Consider the following 17,291-nt stretch of genomic DNA (forward strand, 5'->3'; position numbering starts at 1 on the left):
AAAAAAGAAAAAAAAAAGGAATGCACAGGGGTGTGAGGGTCCTAACAGCTCTGCTAGGCCCAGCATTAATTAAAAAGCACACACACTTAGGTTCAGTAATTCGAATCCTTACTGACCAGTTGTTTAAAAAGACAGCCTATGAAACTCCATGTAATAAAATGGAGAAAAGTGAGCTGGTCTTGAGTAAACAACACAGGTCAGTTTTAGGAGAGATGCTAGACTTGGCACTTGGATTTTGGAGAGTTTTTGACCCACACTTTCAGGTAGAAGTTACCATACAATAAAAAAGGACACACAGGCAATGAAAAAAACAGAAGAGTAGTGGAAGAAGGCAGGAAAGGGAAAACAGTTATTTCTGTTTCAATTTCCTGAACTGTTTCAATAGTGCTGCTTCTGTTGTAAGGTTTTATAGACTTTGGGTTGGTGCAGGTAATAAATAGCAGAGTAAAATCCATGCAGGAGATTGAGTTACCACTAGCACATTGGAGCGGAGTGGCACTAGAGGCCAAGCTGTTCCAATGAATGCCTGGAAGCAAAGTTTGAGTGTTGGCAGCAGGTCGACAACTAAGAAGATGAGATGGGCAGAAACTGCTTTGTCACCTTCGATTGTGCAGACCTGCCTACATAGCGGAACAAATAAAGAAGCTAAGACAACAAGCAGAGACTTAAGATAAAGACATGAAGAAGAACTGAAGAGACAGCGAGAAAAAGACACTTACTGGGGTTTAAGTGAGTAACAAGTCCACAAGTCATGCAATAATAGGGCTAGTCAGAATAGCTATAGTTTAAGAAAGGTTTGTTTATTACTTCAACAAGTTTGTATTCCAAGGGGTGGAAACTGAACAAACCAGTTAGGAATGCCAAAATAAGGGGATTAATTTTGGGTTCATAAAGTATAGAATCTGGGTATTAATTAATTAAGTGGGATAATTAATATAATTAATACTATTATTAAAGAAAGGTATACTGAGCAAATTGGTGAAGCAGATGCAGCTGGTACATTTGTCATATTGGCTCCAATGTTTAGGTATAGTCTAATTGGGAAAATACGGAAGCCCTGCTGCAGTTGTCAGCTGTGATACAAGCAGAGGACTAGTGGGCCAATTCTGAACTGAGGTGTTTAGCACAGTTAGTATGCATATGGTGAGTAAACAATTCTAGGGGTGGCCTACAGGGAAATAATGAGTTGCATAGCTATGATATCTCATGGTGATGATGCCAACCTATACTGGTAAAGGCTGATGGCAGACAAAGGTTACACATTGGGTGGAAAAGCAGAAGAGGCAACTAAATCAACCACAAATGTGTGAAAAGGGGCCACAGATATTGGTTTGTGAACAGTTTATGCAATGGCAAATGTGCTCTCACTTGGGCAGAAGTGGTTGTACTGGCATCTGTGCTATGTTACTTTTCAAATTTTGATGTTAATTGTAAAGCTGCATATGCTTAAATGGATAGTTTGGGATATGGGTCTAATTAGCAGTTAGACACAAAACCAGCACAGATTAAGAAAATAATTCACACAATAGATTTAAATTTCAGTGGGCTAGTTTAGTGGAAGGTGTGGACTTGTCTCATTTTGAACCACCAGATTTGATGACATATGAAGACTGCAGAAAGGAATGGGTCTCTTTAAATTTTACGACAGAGTTGGAGGGAAGTGCCTCAAACCAGTTTGGCAAGTGTTTCTCTGCTAAAGTCTCTCTCTCAACCCCCACACAAAGCCAGGCTGCCTAACTGCCAAGCTTTACCTTAACATATGGTTTGGGGGGCAGATGTGAAGGTTTTCTATTCCCCCATTGGTCTGAAGTATGGCTGTTTGAAACTGGCTTGTATCAGGCTCTAGAGATTGAACAGAAAATCTATAAATTTGCCCTCTCCCTCATTCTCTCTCCCTTACCAAACTGATGAATGACCATCTCACACTATAAACTGAAAAGGACAACACAATGAAGAACGCTGCTCGACAGCCATATTGAGACAGGCAACGCAGCCTGTTCTGAAGAAAGCTGACCACAAAATGATGCCTTAACTAGAGATATTTTAAGTAACAAACAAGCCTGTGTGCCACCTGAACTAAACATCACTATTTATCAGATTGTATGGTTGCCAATATTCAAATGTACTTTACATCTTGTTATTATTTATGACTATTATCAATAATACATGTTCAAATTGTAACTTAACTTGCTTGTCTTTTACTACACCTAATTGCCTGAGGTTATAGATGTAGAAGGGAAGGTGGGGAAAAGTTATTTGGTACAAAACCTTAGAAACAGTGGTAAGTCTGTGAGATTTGACACATTCTGACAAAGGCTACATATTAATAATACAAAAGGGGAAAGTAGAGTAAAATATTTCTCTACCAAAACAAAACACATTCCCATACCTGGAGTGATGCAGTATGATGAACCTGACCCTGACCAACCAAATGATCAGCCAAATTGGGCAGTGTTACAGTTTTATTTGAATGTAATTAGCAGAATGTAAAAACAGGTAATCAGATGAATAATTTATTTTTTAACCAATTCATTTAATTTGTGGTCAATATCGTATAGTACAGCCCTGATATTCCTTAGTTCATTGGTCACATCTTTTATAGCATCCACTATTGCATTTTGTTTTTTTTTTTTATTAATTTTATTACAATCAATACATAGCAATCAAGTTTTACAAAAAAAAAGAATTATGCTAAGAACAGATCGATCCCCACCCTTGAGAGAGAGAGCAAGCCAAACGGTGTAAAATTTAAGGCTTTTAAAAATACCTAAATCAACAAATTCTCTGTGCTTTATAAAATCATTTCAAAATATTACTGATTAGATCCTGCCATGTTTTGAAAAAAGTCTGCACAGATCCTCTAACTGAGTATTTGATTTTTTCCAATTTTAAATAATATAACACATCAGTTTCCCACTGACTTAAAAGAGGAGAGTTTGGGTTCTTCCAGTTTATCAGAATAAGTCTGCGTGCCAAAAGTGTAGTGAATGCAATCACAATTTGTTTGTCTTTCTCCACTTTAAGACCCTCTGGAAAAACCCCAAACACAGCTGTTAATGGGTTAGGAGGGATTGTGAGTCCAAGACTGTCTGAGAGGTAATTAAAAAATTTTGTCCAGAATAATGTTAATTTGGAGCAGGCCCAGAACATGTGACCTAGTGAGGCTGGGGCTTTTGCAGCGTTACAGGTTGGATCATGCCCTGGAAACATTTTGGAGAGTTTTAGTGAGACAGATGTGCTCGATATATAATTTTGAGTTGTATAATTGTATGCTTTGCATATGGAGCTTGAGTGAATTCTCTGCATTGCTACTTTCCACTCCTTTTCTGATATATTAATTGAGAGGTCATTTTCCCAGTGTCCTCTTGGATCTTTGAAAGGAAGGGATTGTAAAAGGATTTTATATATTGTAGAGATGGAGTCTAACTCCTTGAAATTGAGCAATAATTTTTCCAGCGTGGATGAGGGTGCAAGATGAGGAAAATCTGGAAGGTTCTGTTTAACAAAGTTCCTGATTTGAAGATAGTGAAAGAAATTTGTAGCTGGAATGTTAAATTTGGAATGTAATTGTTCATAGGATGCAAAGGCGTTGTCTATATAAAGATCTCTAAGCAAGTTAATTCCAAATTTTTCCAGATATTAAAACTGCATATGTTTGTGAGGGTTGAAAGAGGTGGTTCTTTTGCAGGGTGCCACAGAAAGAAGCTTCTCCGTCTTAAAATGCTTTCTACATTGGTTCCAGATTCTAAGTGAGTGGAGCACAATTGGGTTATTAGTGTATTGCCGATAGCGTGTGTTTATTGGAGCACAAAGCAAGGAATACAAAGAAGTACTGCAGGATTTTACTTCTATTGCGGTCCATGCCTGTGTATGTTCTTCTATTTGTGTCCAGGTTCTTATCGACTGTATATTTGCGCCCAGTAATAAAACTGGAAGTTAGGTAGAGCCATGCCGCCTTCTGCCTTTTGTCTTTGTAGGGTCGCTCTTTTGATGCGTGGATGTTTAGAATTCCAAATAAATGAGGTTATTGTTGAATCTAATTGCTTAAAGAACGATTTATTAATGTATATTGGTATGTTTTGAAATAAAAAGGAGCTTAGGAAGAATATTCATCTTAACAGTGTTAATTCTTCCAGCTAGTGTGAGATGAAGGGTTGACCATCTATGCAAGTCTTGTTTAATTTTTTCCATCCAGACATAAATTTTGTTGATAAAGAGCTTTATGTTTACTTGTGATGTTTACCCCGAGGTATTTAAACTGTTCTGCAATGATAAAAGGAAGGGTGTCTAATCTAATATTATATGCTTGCGAATTCACGGAAAGAGTACACTTTTATTCAGATTAATTCTGAGACCAGAGAGCTTTTGAAATTCTGTGAGTGCTGCTAAGACTGCAGGCACAGAATTTTCTGGGTCCGATATATACAGTACCATGTCATCTGCATATAATGAGATTTTCTGTTCCAGTCCTTCTCTGCTAATCCCCTTTATCTGATCAGTATTTCGACAATGTATTGCCAGTGGTTCAATGGCAATTGCAAACAGCAGTGGTGACAAAGGGCATCCTTGTCTTGTGCCACGTTCTAGTTTAAAGTAGTCTGAGCAAATGTTATTGATGCAAACTGAAGCTTCTGGGTTAGTATACAGTAATTTAATCCATGCACAAATGTTGGGCCAAACCCAAACTTCTCCAAAATAGTAAAAGGTATTTCCATTCAATCATGTCGAATGCTTTTCTGCATCCAATGATAATAATATTTCTGGGGTGTTTGATTTAGTTGGTGAGTATATTACATTAAACAGGTCGAAGATTTGAAGATAAGTGTCGGCCCCTAATAAATCCAGTTTGGTCTTGTGATATTACTGAGGGAGCACTTTCTCCATCCTTCTAGCTATGATTTTAGAGAGTATTTTAACGTCGTTATTCAGAAGTGAAATTGGTCTGTATGATGCACATTGTAATAAGTCCTTATTTTGTTTTGGAAAGACAGTGATTAGTGCTTGGCGAAAGGTTTGTGGAAGAGATTGGTTATCTCTGGCTTCTGTAAATGTTGCTAATAGGAGGGAGCTAGCTGAGCGGAGAATTTCTTGTAAAACTCTGCAGGGTAGCCGTCAGGGCCTGCTGCTTTTCCACCTTGGAGTGACTTTATAGCATCCAGTAATTCTGATAATGACAGAGGTTTATCGAGCTCCTCCACACTAATAAGCGTCAATTTGTGGTATCTGTAATTTATCCAGAAATGCATTAGATTGTATATTGTCTTCTTTAAACTCAGTAGTATATAGGGATTTATAGTAGTCTCTAAAAGTGTACATTATATTTTTGTGTTCGATGATTTTATCTCCGTTAGTGTTAGTAATTACGAGATTGCGTTGCGTACATCTTGCTTGTGAATTTGTTGCTAAAAGCTTATTAGCTTTCTCTCCATGTTCATAATAATGATGTCTGGATTTGTAAATTAGTTGTTCGGTTTCTTTAGTTGTCAAGAGGTTTAATTCTGAATGTAGAGCCTGCCTCCTCTTATGTAGAGTCTCGCTTGGTAGTCTGGCATGTTCTTCATCTATTTTAGTAATTTCTCTTTATCTCTGCTACTTTCTTCGCTCGGATTTATTTCTGTGGGAAAGATATGAGATAATCTGTCCTCTTAAGAAGGCCTTAAGAGTTTCCCAGAGTATTCCTGCAGAGATCTCAGGGGATGTATTTGTCTCTAGAAAGAATTCGATTTGTTTGGATATAAATTCAGTACAATTCTCGTCAGCTAATAGAAGCGGATTGAGGCGCCATCTGCGGGGTGAGTGTATGGGGCTTAGTAATTTCAGCTCCAAGATCATCGGAGCATGGTCTGAAATAACAATAGCATCGTATTTACAAGATTTAATCTTAGGCAAGAAGTTATTATCTATAAAGAAGTAATCAATCCTTGAGTAGCAATGATGTACTGGTGAGTAGAAAGAATATGTTCTTGAATTTGGGTTTAAAACCTCCAGGGATCTGATAAGTTGTGATCAGTTATAAACTTTGTAATTATCTTTGCGGTGTTAGTTGCGTTCCCCTGTGGAGGAAGTCTTATCTAAAAGTGGATTTAGAACACAATTAAAGTCCCCAGCCATTATAAGTTTATGAGTGTTCAGATTGGGAATGGATGCAAATAAATTTTGTATAAATTCCTTATCATCAACATTAGGTGCATAAACATTTATCAAAATCATTTTACAGTTAGATAAGTCTCCCATGACCATCACATATCTCCCTTCAGGATCCAATACTACATCTGATGCTACAAATGGTACTGTTCTATGTATGAGAATTCCCACCCCTCTAGTTTTCTTTGTAAAACTAGAATGGAACATTTGGCCAGTCCAGTCTTTTTGCAGCCGGAACTGATCCTTACTTAGTAAGTGGGTTTCCTGTAAAAATACTATTTTAGCATTTAGACCTGTTAGGTGAGAAAGTACTTTCTTTCTCTTTAATTCGTGATTCAGGCCTTTAACATTCCAGCTTACGAAGTTAACTGTCCCATCATGGAGACACTGATTCTGAGTTTTTGGTGTCATATTATAGTCTTAACTGGAAGTGAAATAGTTTAGGTCTTAATTTCCTATTCCCCCAAGAGTTGTTGCCATGCAGCTTATTATTACGTTGATAGTTATAATTATAAAGATTGAGATGATAGATTAGATATAGATCAATCCTGCTCTCTTTCTCTTCCCCCCTTAACCCCCCACCCTCCCTTTTTGTCTCCCCAGGTGAGGCTAAAACCCACTTCATGCAGTCCCAGTCCTCTGACATACCCAGAGACAGAGCACGTCCAAAGCACATCAAGCCCCCATGCAGTGGCGCTTTAAGGTTAAAAGATAGAGATATCTGTTACCAATAGAGTCTTTAAAAGAGGAAAAAGAAAAAAAAAAAAATTTGCATTTTGTTACTACAGAATAGCATCCGTCAGCACACAACTAGATGGTTGCCCAGCAGTTTCCGATGCAGAGGTGTGTATGCAGCCAACACCTGAAAATATGTTAGGCGCTGCAGCACCATCACAACCTGGAGTTGCATCCTTGGCACAGGATTCCAGTTTTTTAACATTGTCTGAAACAGAAAAAACAGACGGTGGGCTGGGACTTGCCTTTTCACAGCAACTTTAATATCTGACCACTTCTTTTTTATTGTGGGCACTGTCCAACTTTCTGAACTTGAACTTTTCGAGTGTCTCTGCCACACTGTATCACTCCCATCAATTTCCTTTTGTTGCTTATACCACTGCATAAGCCAACAAATAGTACATTTTTCCTTGCCTCCACTTTGCATTCACTGAAATTCTTTTTTCTCCATGTGCCTTTGCCATTGTCCAGTAAATTTAGTCTTGATGAAAACTTTAAATTACTTAATAATCAAAAAATAAGGTGTATAATTAGACCAAGGGATAAAATCAGACCCTCCACCAGGAGCATTTGTAATAGAAATTTACTTCAAATTAAAACAAAAAATATATCACCAGTTCAGAAAGAAGCATGTCGTTTCAAATGCTGTTTATTGAACATTCGCTCTCTTGGCAGTAAAGCTATTTTGGTAAATGATATTATATTAAGTACAAAATCTGATATGTGTCTTCTCACTGAAACCTGGCTTAGTAAATGTGACACTGTTCCCCTAGCTGAGGCATCACCAGATGGATATTTGTTCCTTCATAAGTCTAGAGATTCTGGTCGAGAAGGAGGCCTTTGAATAATTCATTGTAACAAAATGCAAATCACGCCTAAAACTTTAGGCGACTTTACATCCTTTGAGGCATTCGTTTTAAATATTAAAACAGATACCAACTAATTATAGTGCTAGTCTACAGACCACCAGGGCCAAATTCATTGTTCATGACTGAATTTAGCAACCTTCTATCTGATTTGGCTATAAATTATGATTACGTAGTACTGATGAGGGATTTTAATGTACACATTGATGTAGAAACTGGCACTTTTAGCAAATGTTTTACTTATTTTTTAAATTTAGTAGGATTTTGTCAGATTGTCAAAGGTCCAACTCGTAATCATAACCACACATTAGATTTAATTATAACTTACAAAGTTGAAATTCAAAATTTAAATATTACTCCATTAAATTATTTCCGATCACTACTTAATTACATTTGATTTAGTCCTGCCCTTGCAAACGCACTCACAGATTAGAACAAAGACAGTCCAAATCTAGACTGTAATTCTACTTCAAAATGTATATATACTTTAAGTAAGTCAAGTGTAATTGTTGAAAACTATTTACATCAGTTAACATCAAATGTAAACGTGGAAAACAATTTAGATCAACTAACATCACATTATAATGTGACCTTGAGAGATGCTCTGGACGCAGTGGCTCCCCTTAAAACAAAAGTGATCAAAGTACATAGAAACTCTCCCTGGTTTAATGAAAACACTTGAGCTCTTAAATTAGAGTGTTGAAAACTGGAGCTCAGAAGGAGAACAACAAAGCTACATGTCTTTCAAATTGCATGGACAGAGAATGTTAAAAAATATAAAAAAGCTCTCTTTAAAGCTCACTCAGAATACTATTCTACAATAATAGATAGCAATAATAAAAATTCTCGGGTACTGTTTAGAACAGTTGCTAAGTTAACAAATGAGAATTCAGATCTTCAGTGCAAAATACCAACAGATATTAGCAGTACAGGCTTTATAAGACTTAAAAATATAAGACCCCAGATCTCAGCATCACAGTACAAACCACATACTAGCTTAGCAGACCCTGTCTCACATTGCATTCAGTACATTAGTAATTTTAATCTTGTAACTGAGCAGGAAGTCTTAACTTTAATTTCTAAAATGAAACCTACTACTGGTTCCCTAGATCCAGTGCCAACAAAACTAGTAAAACGTGTAATGAATGTTCTTGCAGCGCCTATTCTAAACATTATCAATAGTTCATTATTGCATGGCACACTATCTGATGCACAAAAAGTGGCAGTCATTAAACCATTACTTAAAAAGTCAGACGTAGATCCACACATACTAAATAATTATAGGCCTATTTCAAATTTACCCTTTCTCTTTAAAATACTAGAAAAAGTAGTCACCAATCAGCTTCAGTCACACCTTATGTATTACAATTTATTTGAGAAATTCCAGTCTGGTTTCTGCACTGGTCATAGTACAGAAACACCACTAAAGTGGGTTGTAAGCGACATTTTGATATCCTCTGATGAAGAAAACTCCACTGTAATTATGTTGTTAGACTTAAGTGCAGCATTTGACACCATTGACTATTCTATTTTGCTGCACAAGGTAGAAAATGATGTTGGGCTTACAGGCACTTTGCTCGCTTGGTTTAGTTCTTATTTATCAAATCAATTACAATATGTACAGAAATGTGCTGACAGTATTCCATCATTATACACAGAGATATGGTGTCCCGCAGGGCTCAATACTGGGACCTTTACTGTTTTCACTTTACATGCTTCCACTGAGATCTGTCCATCGGAAACATAATGTTAATTTTCACTCATATGCATATGACACCCAGTTATACTTTTCATTTAGATCAAATGAAGTTTCTCTGATGCTGTCTTTAATTAGTTGTGTTAGTGAATTAAAGGAGTGGATGGATGAGAACTACATGTCTTTAAACACCGATAAAACAGAGATGTTAATTGTTGGAGGGAATGACGCTGATCACAACAATATTTTGTCATCATTTAACTCAGTTGGAATCACCATTAATTTTACTGAATCAGCCCGCAATCTAGAAGTTATCTTTGACTCTATCATGTCATTTAAAGCACATATTACAAAGATGTCCAAATCATGTTTGTTCCATCTTAAAAATGTTGTGAAATTAAGGCACTTTCTAAATAAGCAGGATTCTGAGGAATTAATTCATGCATTTATTTCTAGTAAGATTGACCACTGCAATGCGGTGTTCACTGGATGTTCAAACTGTTCTTTATACAGCCTCTAGTTAATCCAAAATGCTGCTGCAAGAATTATTACAAGAACAAGAAAATACAAACACATAACTCCAGTTCTTAAATCCTTACACTGGCTCCCGGTTAAGTTTAGGGCAGATTTCAAAATCCTCCTTTTAACATACAAAGCATTAAATGGCCAAGGTTCGGTTTACTTACCTGAACTTTTTTAGTTACAGGGCCCCTAAATTGTGGAATGATCTGTCTGCTACTATAAGAGATGCCCCTTCGGTCTCAGCTTTTAAATCCTGGCTAAAGACTCACTACTTCAGGTTAGCATATCCTGACTAGAGCTACTAATTAACTGTACAGACTGCATCTCTGTTGTTAGTCATTAGGATTAAAACATAAGTAACATGATAGTTATAATTTATTGCTAACCCTCACCTATTATGTTTCTCTCCTCGGTACTCAAATGTGGCATTTGGTGCCACGGCCCACCTGCCAAGTTGTTTTTGCCTGCCTAAGGAAAAGTCATCCCTGATGGAGGACCGCAGGAATTGTAGGGTAGAGGGGTCATTTCATCAGATTGGCTGGCCCAGCGCTGTTTCAGCTATGGCATGGCCAAATGGGGGAGCCAGCTTGATGGCTGAGGTCTCCAGGACTCTAATCAAATCTAAATCATTTTATGTGATATCATCAACTGTTAAATTCTGTTCCATACTTGTAAAATTTTTATTTTTATACTGTATTGAGGATTTGTTCTGTTCTGTGTATTGTATTGTATTGACCTCCTTCTTTTTGACATCCACTGCACGCCCAACCTATCTGGAAAGGGGTCTCTTTTTGAACTGCGTTTTCCAAGGTTATTTCCTTTTTTTTCCCTACAAGGGTTTTTTGGGAGTTTTTCCTTGTCTTCTTAGAGTCAAGGCTGGGGCGCTGTCAAGAGGCAGGGCCTGTTAAAGCCCATTGTGGCACTTCTTGTGTGATTTTTGGCTATACAAAAATAAATTTTATTGTATTGTATTGTACTCAAAACAGAAGGTGGCACGATACTACCTAACTTTCTGTTTTATTACAGGGGGCAAATATACAGTACAAGCTATAAATACTTGGAAATTGACACAAATTAATGAATATACACAAGCCTGGTCTGCAACGAAAATAAAGTCTTGTACATTTGTGCCCCAGTAAATACAAATTATTGACAGTATATCAGTAATCCAATTGTCCATCAATCACCCAGAATATGGAACCAGTGCCGAGTGCACTTCAAGGCTGAGAAGCTTTCATCTGTTGCTCCTCAACACAATAATCAAATTTTTCAGTCCTCTCAAACCTACACAGTATTTAATCCCTGGAAAATGCACAGGATTAAAAAACTTAGATAACTGTATACATAGTATATACTGTTTTGCATCTTATGAAAACTTACTCTTCAAATGTAACTTACCAACAACACAATTTTTCCACTACTTTCAAATCAGAAATTTTATTAAACTTACCCAATTTTCAATTTCTATTCCAGAAAATATATCAATCAGTCTTAAAGACTCAGACAGAATCTCAACAATATATTAACACATCTCAAAGTCTCATTCTTTCAAATACCCTAGGGTATGGTGAGAAAAGGATCTTTCAATTTACATCTCAGAAAAGGAGTGCAAGGCAGCCATACACTCTAGCTACTATATGCACACACAAATTCAATAATACAACTTAAACAATCTCATTTATCTTGTTTAAAATTTATCCAGTTCAAGATGCTGTGAGTGTTGCAATCTAGCTCCAGTTTCACTGGGCCATGTGTTTTGGAGTGCACCATATTAGCATAATTTTGAATAAAAATCTTTGAAAGCTTCTCCGACAGCCTTGGTGTCAGAATCACCCCAAACCTATATGTCTGATGTTCTCCCAGAAGGACTTAAAGGTGAGAAGGACAAATTGATTGTAATTGCCTATACCACACTACTAGACTTATCTTGCTTAACTGGAAGAATTCCAACCCACCTTTTATAAGTCATTCAGTAACTGATGTCCTACACTATTTGAAATTAGATAATAAAATCGCATTCTTGCTTAGTGGATCTGTTCAAAACTTTTTTAAAATATGGCAAGGTTTAATTAATTCAATTTTAGAATAAGCATTTAAATCAGGGGAAGAACAGTTTTTCTTCTTTTTCTATTTTTTTCTAGATTGACTATGAAGTAATTTATTGTATAAGTTCAACTTGATTGTAAGCAATGTTATTTTCTTCAAATAAAATATAAAAATAAAAAAAAACAACCCTTCATAGTATTAGTTATGGGCACATATATTTTGAGCAAGGATCTTTTGGCTTAATTATTTTGTTGCCACTTTTTGGTTTTGTGATATTAATTTCACTTATCAGTTCAGTCTGGTTTCCTCAGTTATTTAACCTCTTTTTCTTCTCCCAGTCATTATTTCTTCTCTTTTTAGTGCCTGTCTGCTGAATACATTCAACACACAAAACTCCTGTCCATGTCAGTATTGTTAGATAAGGTTTGAAATAGAAAAAGACTGGGATAACAGAGGTCAATTCTGTAGTTTGGTGGGTAAGTATGAGAATCAATAGACCTTTAGAGAGATGTTAGTCTGTGTGTTTGCCTTTTCTTGTTTGGATGCTTTGTGATCTATACTAATAAATGGCAAAGCCCTCACTGACTCACTCACTCATCACTAATTCTCCAACTTCCCATGTAGGTAGAAGGCTTAAATTTGGCAGGCTCATTCCTTACAGCTTACTTACAAAAGTTGGGCAGGTTTCATTTCGAAATTCTACGCGTGATGGTCATAACTGGAAGCTATTTTTCTCCATATAATGTAATAGAGTTGAGCTCGATGGCCGTGGGGGGCAGAGTTTCGTGTGGCATCATCACGCCTCCAAGTAATCACGTGAACTGACTGTCAACGCATTACGTAGAAAACCAGGAAGAGCTCCAAAAAGCGCAGAAGAAAACATGCATTATACAATTGAGAAGGCAGCGAAACAATAAGAAGCGAGCGAGTAACACATACTGTACAAGCATATTCATGCCTGCAGCTACTTTGGAAACAAAGCACGGTGTAAACATAAAGTTTAAATTAAGTTCATAGACAGGCTGCCGCTGGCGTTTGTCATGCCCACGGCTAATGCGGGATACAAGTTTAATGAGAGGACGCAGGGTATAAACGACTGTTTTGATCACTTTCTAACTAAGTTCAAATTGCTGGTCAAAGGCTGTGCTTATGCAAATTCCTAGAGACTGTGTTTGTGGGGGGATTGACAGTTAAGGCGGGGGGGGAGTCACGTCATCATCTCCCCTCCCATTCACCTCATTTCACTCTGAGCTGAGCTCCGTGGCTAACACCGTCTTCCAAAGCAACTTCGTCACACTGGCACCAAATACTCACAGAAAAATCCACAAGTTAATACACATGCTGTCTCTAGTGTTTCTCTACACTAAATCCTCCAGGCACTACTTAAAAAAGGTTACATTGACAATCGTGTTACGTTATTTTTAAAATGTTTCCTTTTGTTAACATATGAGAAGCTTCGATGCATGTGCTCCATAACGCGTCAAAAAATAATGCATTTAATCACACTTTGCATTACAAGCAAAGAGGAACTTTTGTCAATGCATGATTTCCTGGTACACCGATTACATTGATCAGCGGTTCCCGATTCATTTTACCCTCGCACTTTTTGGTTTGAGAAGAAGTATGAAAAATATAGAGGTTAACACAGAAAAACAGATCACCAATTCAAGCTTTATGAATAATCGATTCGCCATCAATAATTGTTTTGGTAAAGCCATACACAGTGTAATCCTCCTTCCATTTTATAATTTTTCCGCCACTAGCCATGATTAAATGAACGGTAAAAAAGTAAGAGCGAAGCGAGGGTGACTTATTCAGGCAGGCATATATATGACAGCAACACTCATGACAATGTCAATCATGTTACGTTATTATTAAAATGTTTCCTTTTCTTTTCATTACTTCTTTAACACACTACTTCTCCGCTGCGAGGAGCGGGTATTTTGCTATATATATATATATGAATGACCTCCAAAGAGCACGGAGACTTTTGATATCGTGAACGTGTCTGCAAAAAGTGGGGTCTCCTGCCCAGCAAAAGTTGAGCAGCAAAGCGCATAGCTTTGCCGGCCTTTGAGACGCTGACTACGCTTCTGCCTTAAGTCAAAGTGAGCACTTTTAATTTTTTTCATCCTCCCCCTGAGCTATAGCCCAGACAAGTGCAAACACAGGATCCCTTTTCTACACCGCGGCAAACTAATATTAAGGCACTTCACACTTTCTTTTGCACGTATACGATTACCCACCGCGACTGTTCCCAAAAGGCGCTCATATCATCAGCGAACACAGCTGTCTATACTATATAAAATAAAAAGGCAACTTTCCTTTCTTTACACCTTTTTTCCTTTTATCCCAAACCAAAGCCTTTCTCTCTTAACACTGCAGAGGACACAAAACTAATTTCTTTAATTGCTGGTAATGCCGGTAAGGCACATTACCAGAGGCAGAAATTTGAACATTCACATAAAAAATGTAATTTCTATACCAAAGCCATCGTGTAGCGCCTTTCAAAAGGGATCAACTACAGAGAGATGATCCATATATATTTTAGCTGCTGTTAATTCTACTTACCTGCTGTGTTACACAGTCTTTAAAATGTAGTTTACCCGCAACCACTCCAGTAGTGCTCAATGTACCTGTACTTCTTAAAACGTTAATGTTTTACTGTTTAATAACTTACAGACTACATTTTATTATTTTTCCCTTGTTATAAGTTATACACACACGTAGACACTGTGAAAGCCGGCCCGGACACAGACAGACGGACATCATATTGTTCACCCACACACCGTTTATTGTACAATATTTACAATATTTCGTGCTCACGTGCAAACCCAGTGCCTCTTGCACCGATTCCCCCAAGTCCAGGCCACACAGTCCTGCTGCCTTTCTCCTGGCTGCCTCCAGTCCTTCCTCTCGCTCCGTCCTCTTCCACCCGACTTCCGCTCTAGACTGAAGGGAGGCGGCCCCTTATATAATGCTCCCGGATGAGAACCAGGTGTTCCCGGCATTCCCTCCTTGGCCACGCCCCAGCGTGGCGGAAGTGCCAGCTGTCCTCCCGGCAGCTCTCCGGGTGCCACATAAAGTCTTCCCCCCCAGCGCTTCCTGGTGTGGCGGAAGTGCTGGGCTCCAGGGTTCCTCAGGCACCAGGCTGCCTGGCGGTGGCCACGGGCCCCTACAGGGTTGGGCTTCCAAGCCCTCTACCCGTGGCCCCCAATACAACCAGGACGGACGCCCCCTCGCGGTCTGGAGGAGGCACAAGCCCTCCTCTCGTCCTCCTGGGCGTCCCGGCCAGGGCTCCAGCCCCGGCCGGGGACCACAACACATACATATATATATACACATATATATACCTGTGTGTATGTTTGTATGTATGTGTCTATATATATATATATATATATATATACACACACACCTATCTACATTATATGCGCGGGTATTTTGCTATATATATATATATATATATATATGACAGCAACACTCATAACAGTGACAAAACAATTACATTGACAATCATGTTACTTTTTTTTAAAATGTTTCCTTTTCTTTTTCTTAACTTCTTTAACACACTACTTCTCCGCTGCGAAGCATGGGTATTTTGCTAGTTACTCAATATACTCATCCCTCAGTCTTTAATTGTTTGAATTAAAATATTATTGTAATATATACTTTGGTCTTTTCATATTTTTATTATGAGTTGAGGTGACACTCTAAGGCACCCATTATACTGTATCATATCATACTGTATATCCTAAATTAGGATTCCAAAACATAGGCCCATGACCAATTTCTATTTTGTGAAATTACTTAAGATTCTCCATCCCCTTTTATGTTTGTGATGTATTTGAACAACTTACATTAGCTAACCAATGACGTTTCCATGATTTCAAAGCTATCTCAATATAAAGCTACTAAAAGGTCCATATACTGTTTACTCCATAGCATTTACTTTATAGAGCATATATTAACTCCATAGGAATTACATTATAGTGAGGATATTCAAGTACAGATTTAAAGATACAGAAGTAAAATCTTAAAATAATAAAGTATAGCAGATTTCACATAAATATATGGTAATATATTGTGAGCAAAATAATGTTTTCCCTAAATGCATTGTGTCATGCCTCCTTCTATTTCAGTCCTACTATGCTGCATTCTTCAGCTCACCTCCTGAGCACATAAATGAATAACATTATACTATAATTTTCCTTTAGCATTTTTCTGCTCCTTTAAAACCCCATATAAGTTGTTTCAAAAGGAGATATGCTTCTGAAATAATATTTATAGTAACACAAAGCCAATAACAAACCCTACAAAGCACAGTGTGAAATATCAGCTAGGACATACCAAAGGAAACGAATGGAAAAAAACACAGATGGAGAATGACTGAAATCAGAAATAAATAAATCAAGATAGAAAGCAGCAACAGATGCACAAATACAAACAATAATAAAAAAAGTTCAAAGAGTAAAAAAGTAATACTGACTTTATATTGCTCATCTTTGTGAAAGTCCTTCAACTAAAATCAAAAGAGAAAAGTGGATTCTACAGTCATGTGGGCAGGTTATGAGGTTGAGAACTCTATTTATACAGTAAGAGCCATGTTAGGACTTCAGTTAAAATTCAGCGGAATTACACACTCACGTATCTGCTGTGGTTAATTGTTCTAGCATGGATGTCATGTGCTTAAAAACCTTAACCTTCCTTAACAGCAGGCCACAATTAAGCATTGCATGTATGTAGAAATGTAATTTTCCAACAGCACAATACCGTTTTTATTATTTTCCATTCTGGGAAATTCCAGTGAAAAATAAATTGTCACATGTGCTGTACTGTATGGTTGGTTAAATATATTTAGTCCTTTATAAACAATATCCTCTTGTATGACTCCATCATTCCATTCTCTGTACCAGCTCTATGACAACCTTATTTACAGAAAATGTGACAATAACTTTCATCAAAAGAGGTTCAGCTCTGTTTATGAAAGGCATCTCTCTATATTTTACTCTTCAGAGATCTGTTTTGAATTCTTGATGTCTCTTGAACAGAATTTATATGCCACTGCCATTTCTTCTTGAGCTGTCTGTTGGCTTGGTCTTTCAGGTAACTTTGCCATTCATGTCCTCATTTGGTATAGGTTTAACACAGGAGTCATAAAAAATTAACAAAATGTTAAAATACAAGTTAAAAGGCTTAGACAGATGTGGCAGTGTAATCTCTTTTTGCAGAGAGTTTCTATGTTTTGATTAAAAATCAGCTATGATTCTACGATTATCCTAAGA

At 37.4% G+C, this 17,291-nt stretch overlaps 1 protein-coding gene across 4 annotated transcripts in view; it reads right to left on the reverse strand.

Annotated features, from left to right (window-relative positions):
• Positions 1 to 16,736, reverse strand: part of si:dkey-73n8.3 (uncharacterized protein LOC100150965 homolog) — a 66,960-nt gene extending 50,224 nt beyond the window's left edge. Inside the window, exon 1 of one of the 4 annotated variants that reach the window (XM_039753320.1) lies at positions 16,654 to 16,736. In XM_039753320.1, the coding sequence (XP_039609254.1) occupies positions 16,654 to 16,691 (38 nt within the window). In that variant the 5' untranslated portion in view covers positions 16,692 to 16,736. Of the gene's footprint in view, positions 1 to 14,819; positions 14,855 to 16,495; positions 16,580 to 16,653 lie in introns of those variants that run through there. The other 3 variants (XM_039753321.1, XM_039753323.1, XM_039753322.1) reach the window with 3 other exon arrangements.
• Between the last annotated feature and the right edge of the window lie 555 nt (positions 16,737 to 17,291).

This window comes from Polypterus senegalus, chromosome 5, assembly GCF_016835505.1.
Source record: "Polypterus senegalus isolate Bchr_013 chromosome 5, ASM1683550v1, whole genome shotgun sequence".
NCBI classification, from domain to species: domain Eukaryota; kingdom Metazoa; phylum Chordata; class Cladistia; order Polypteriformes; family Polypteridae; genus Polypterus; species Polypterus senegalus.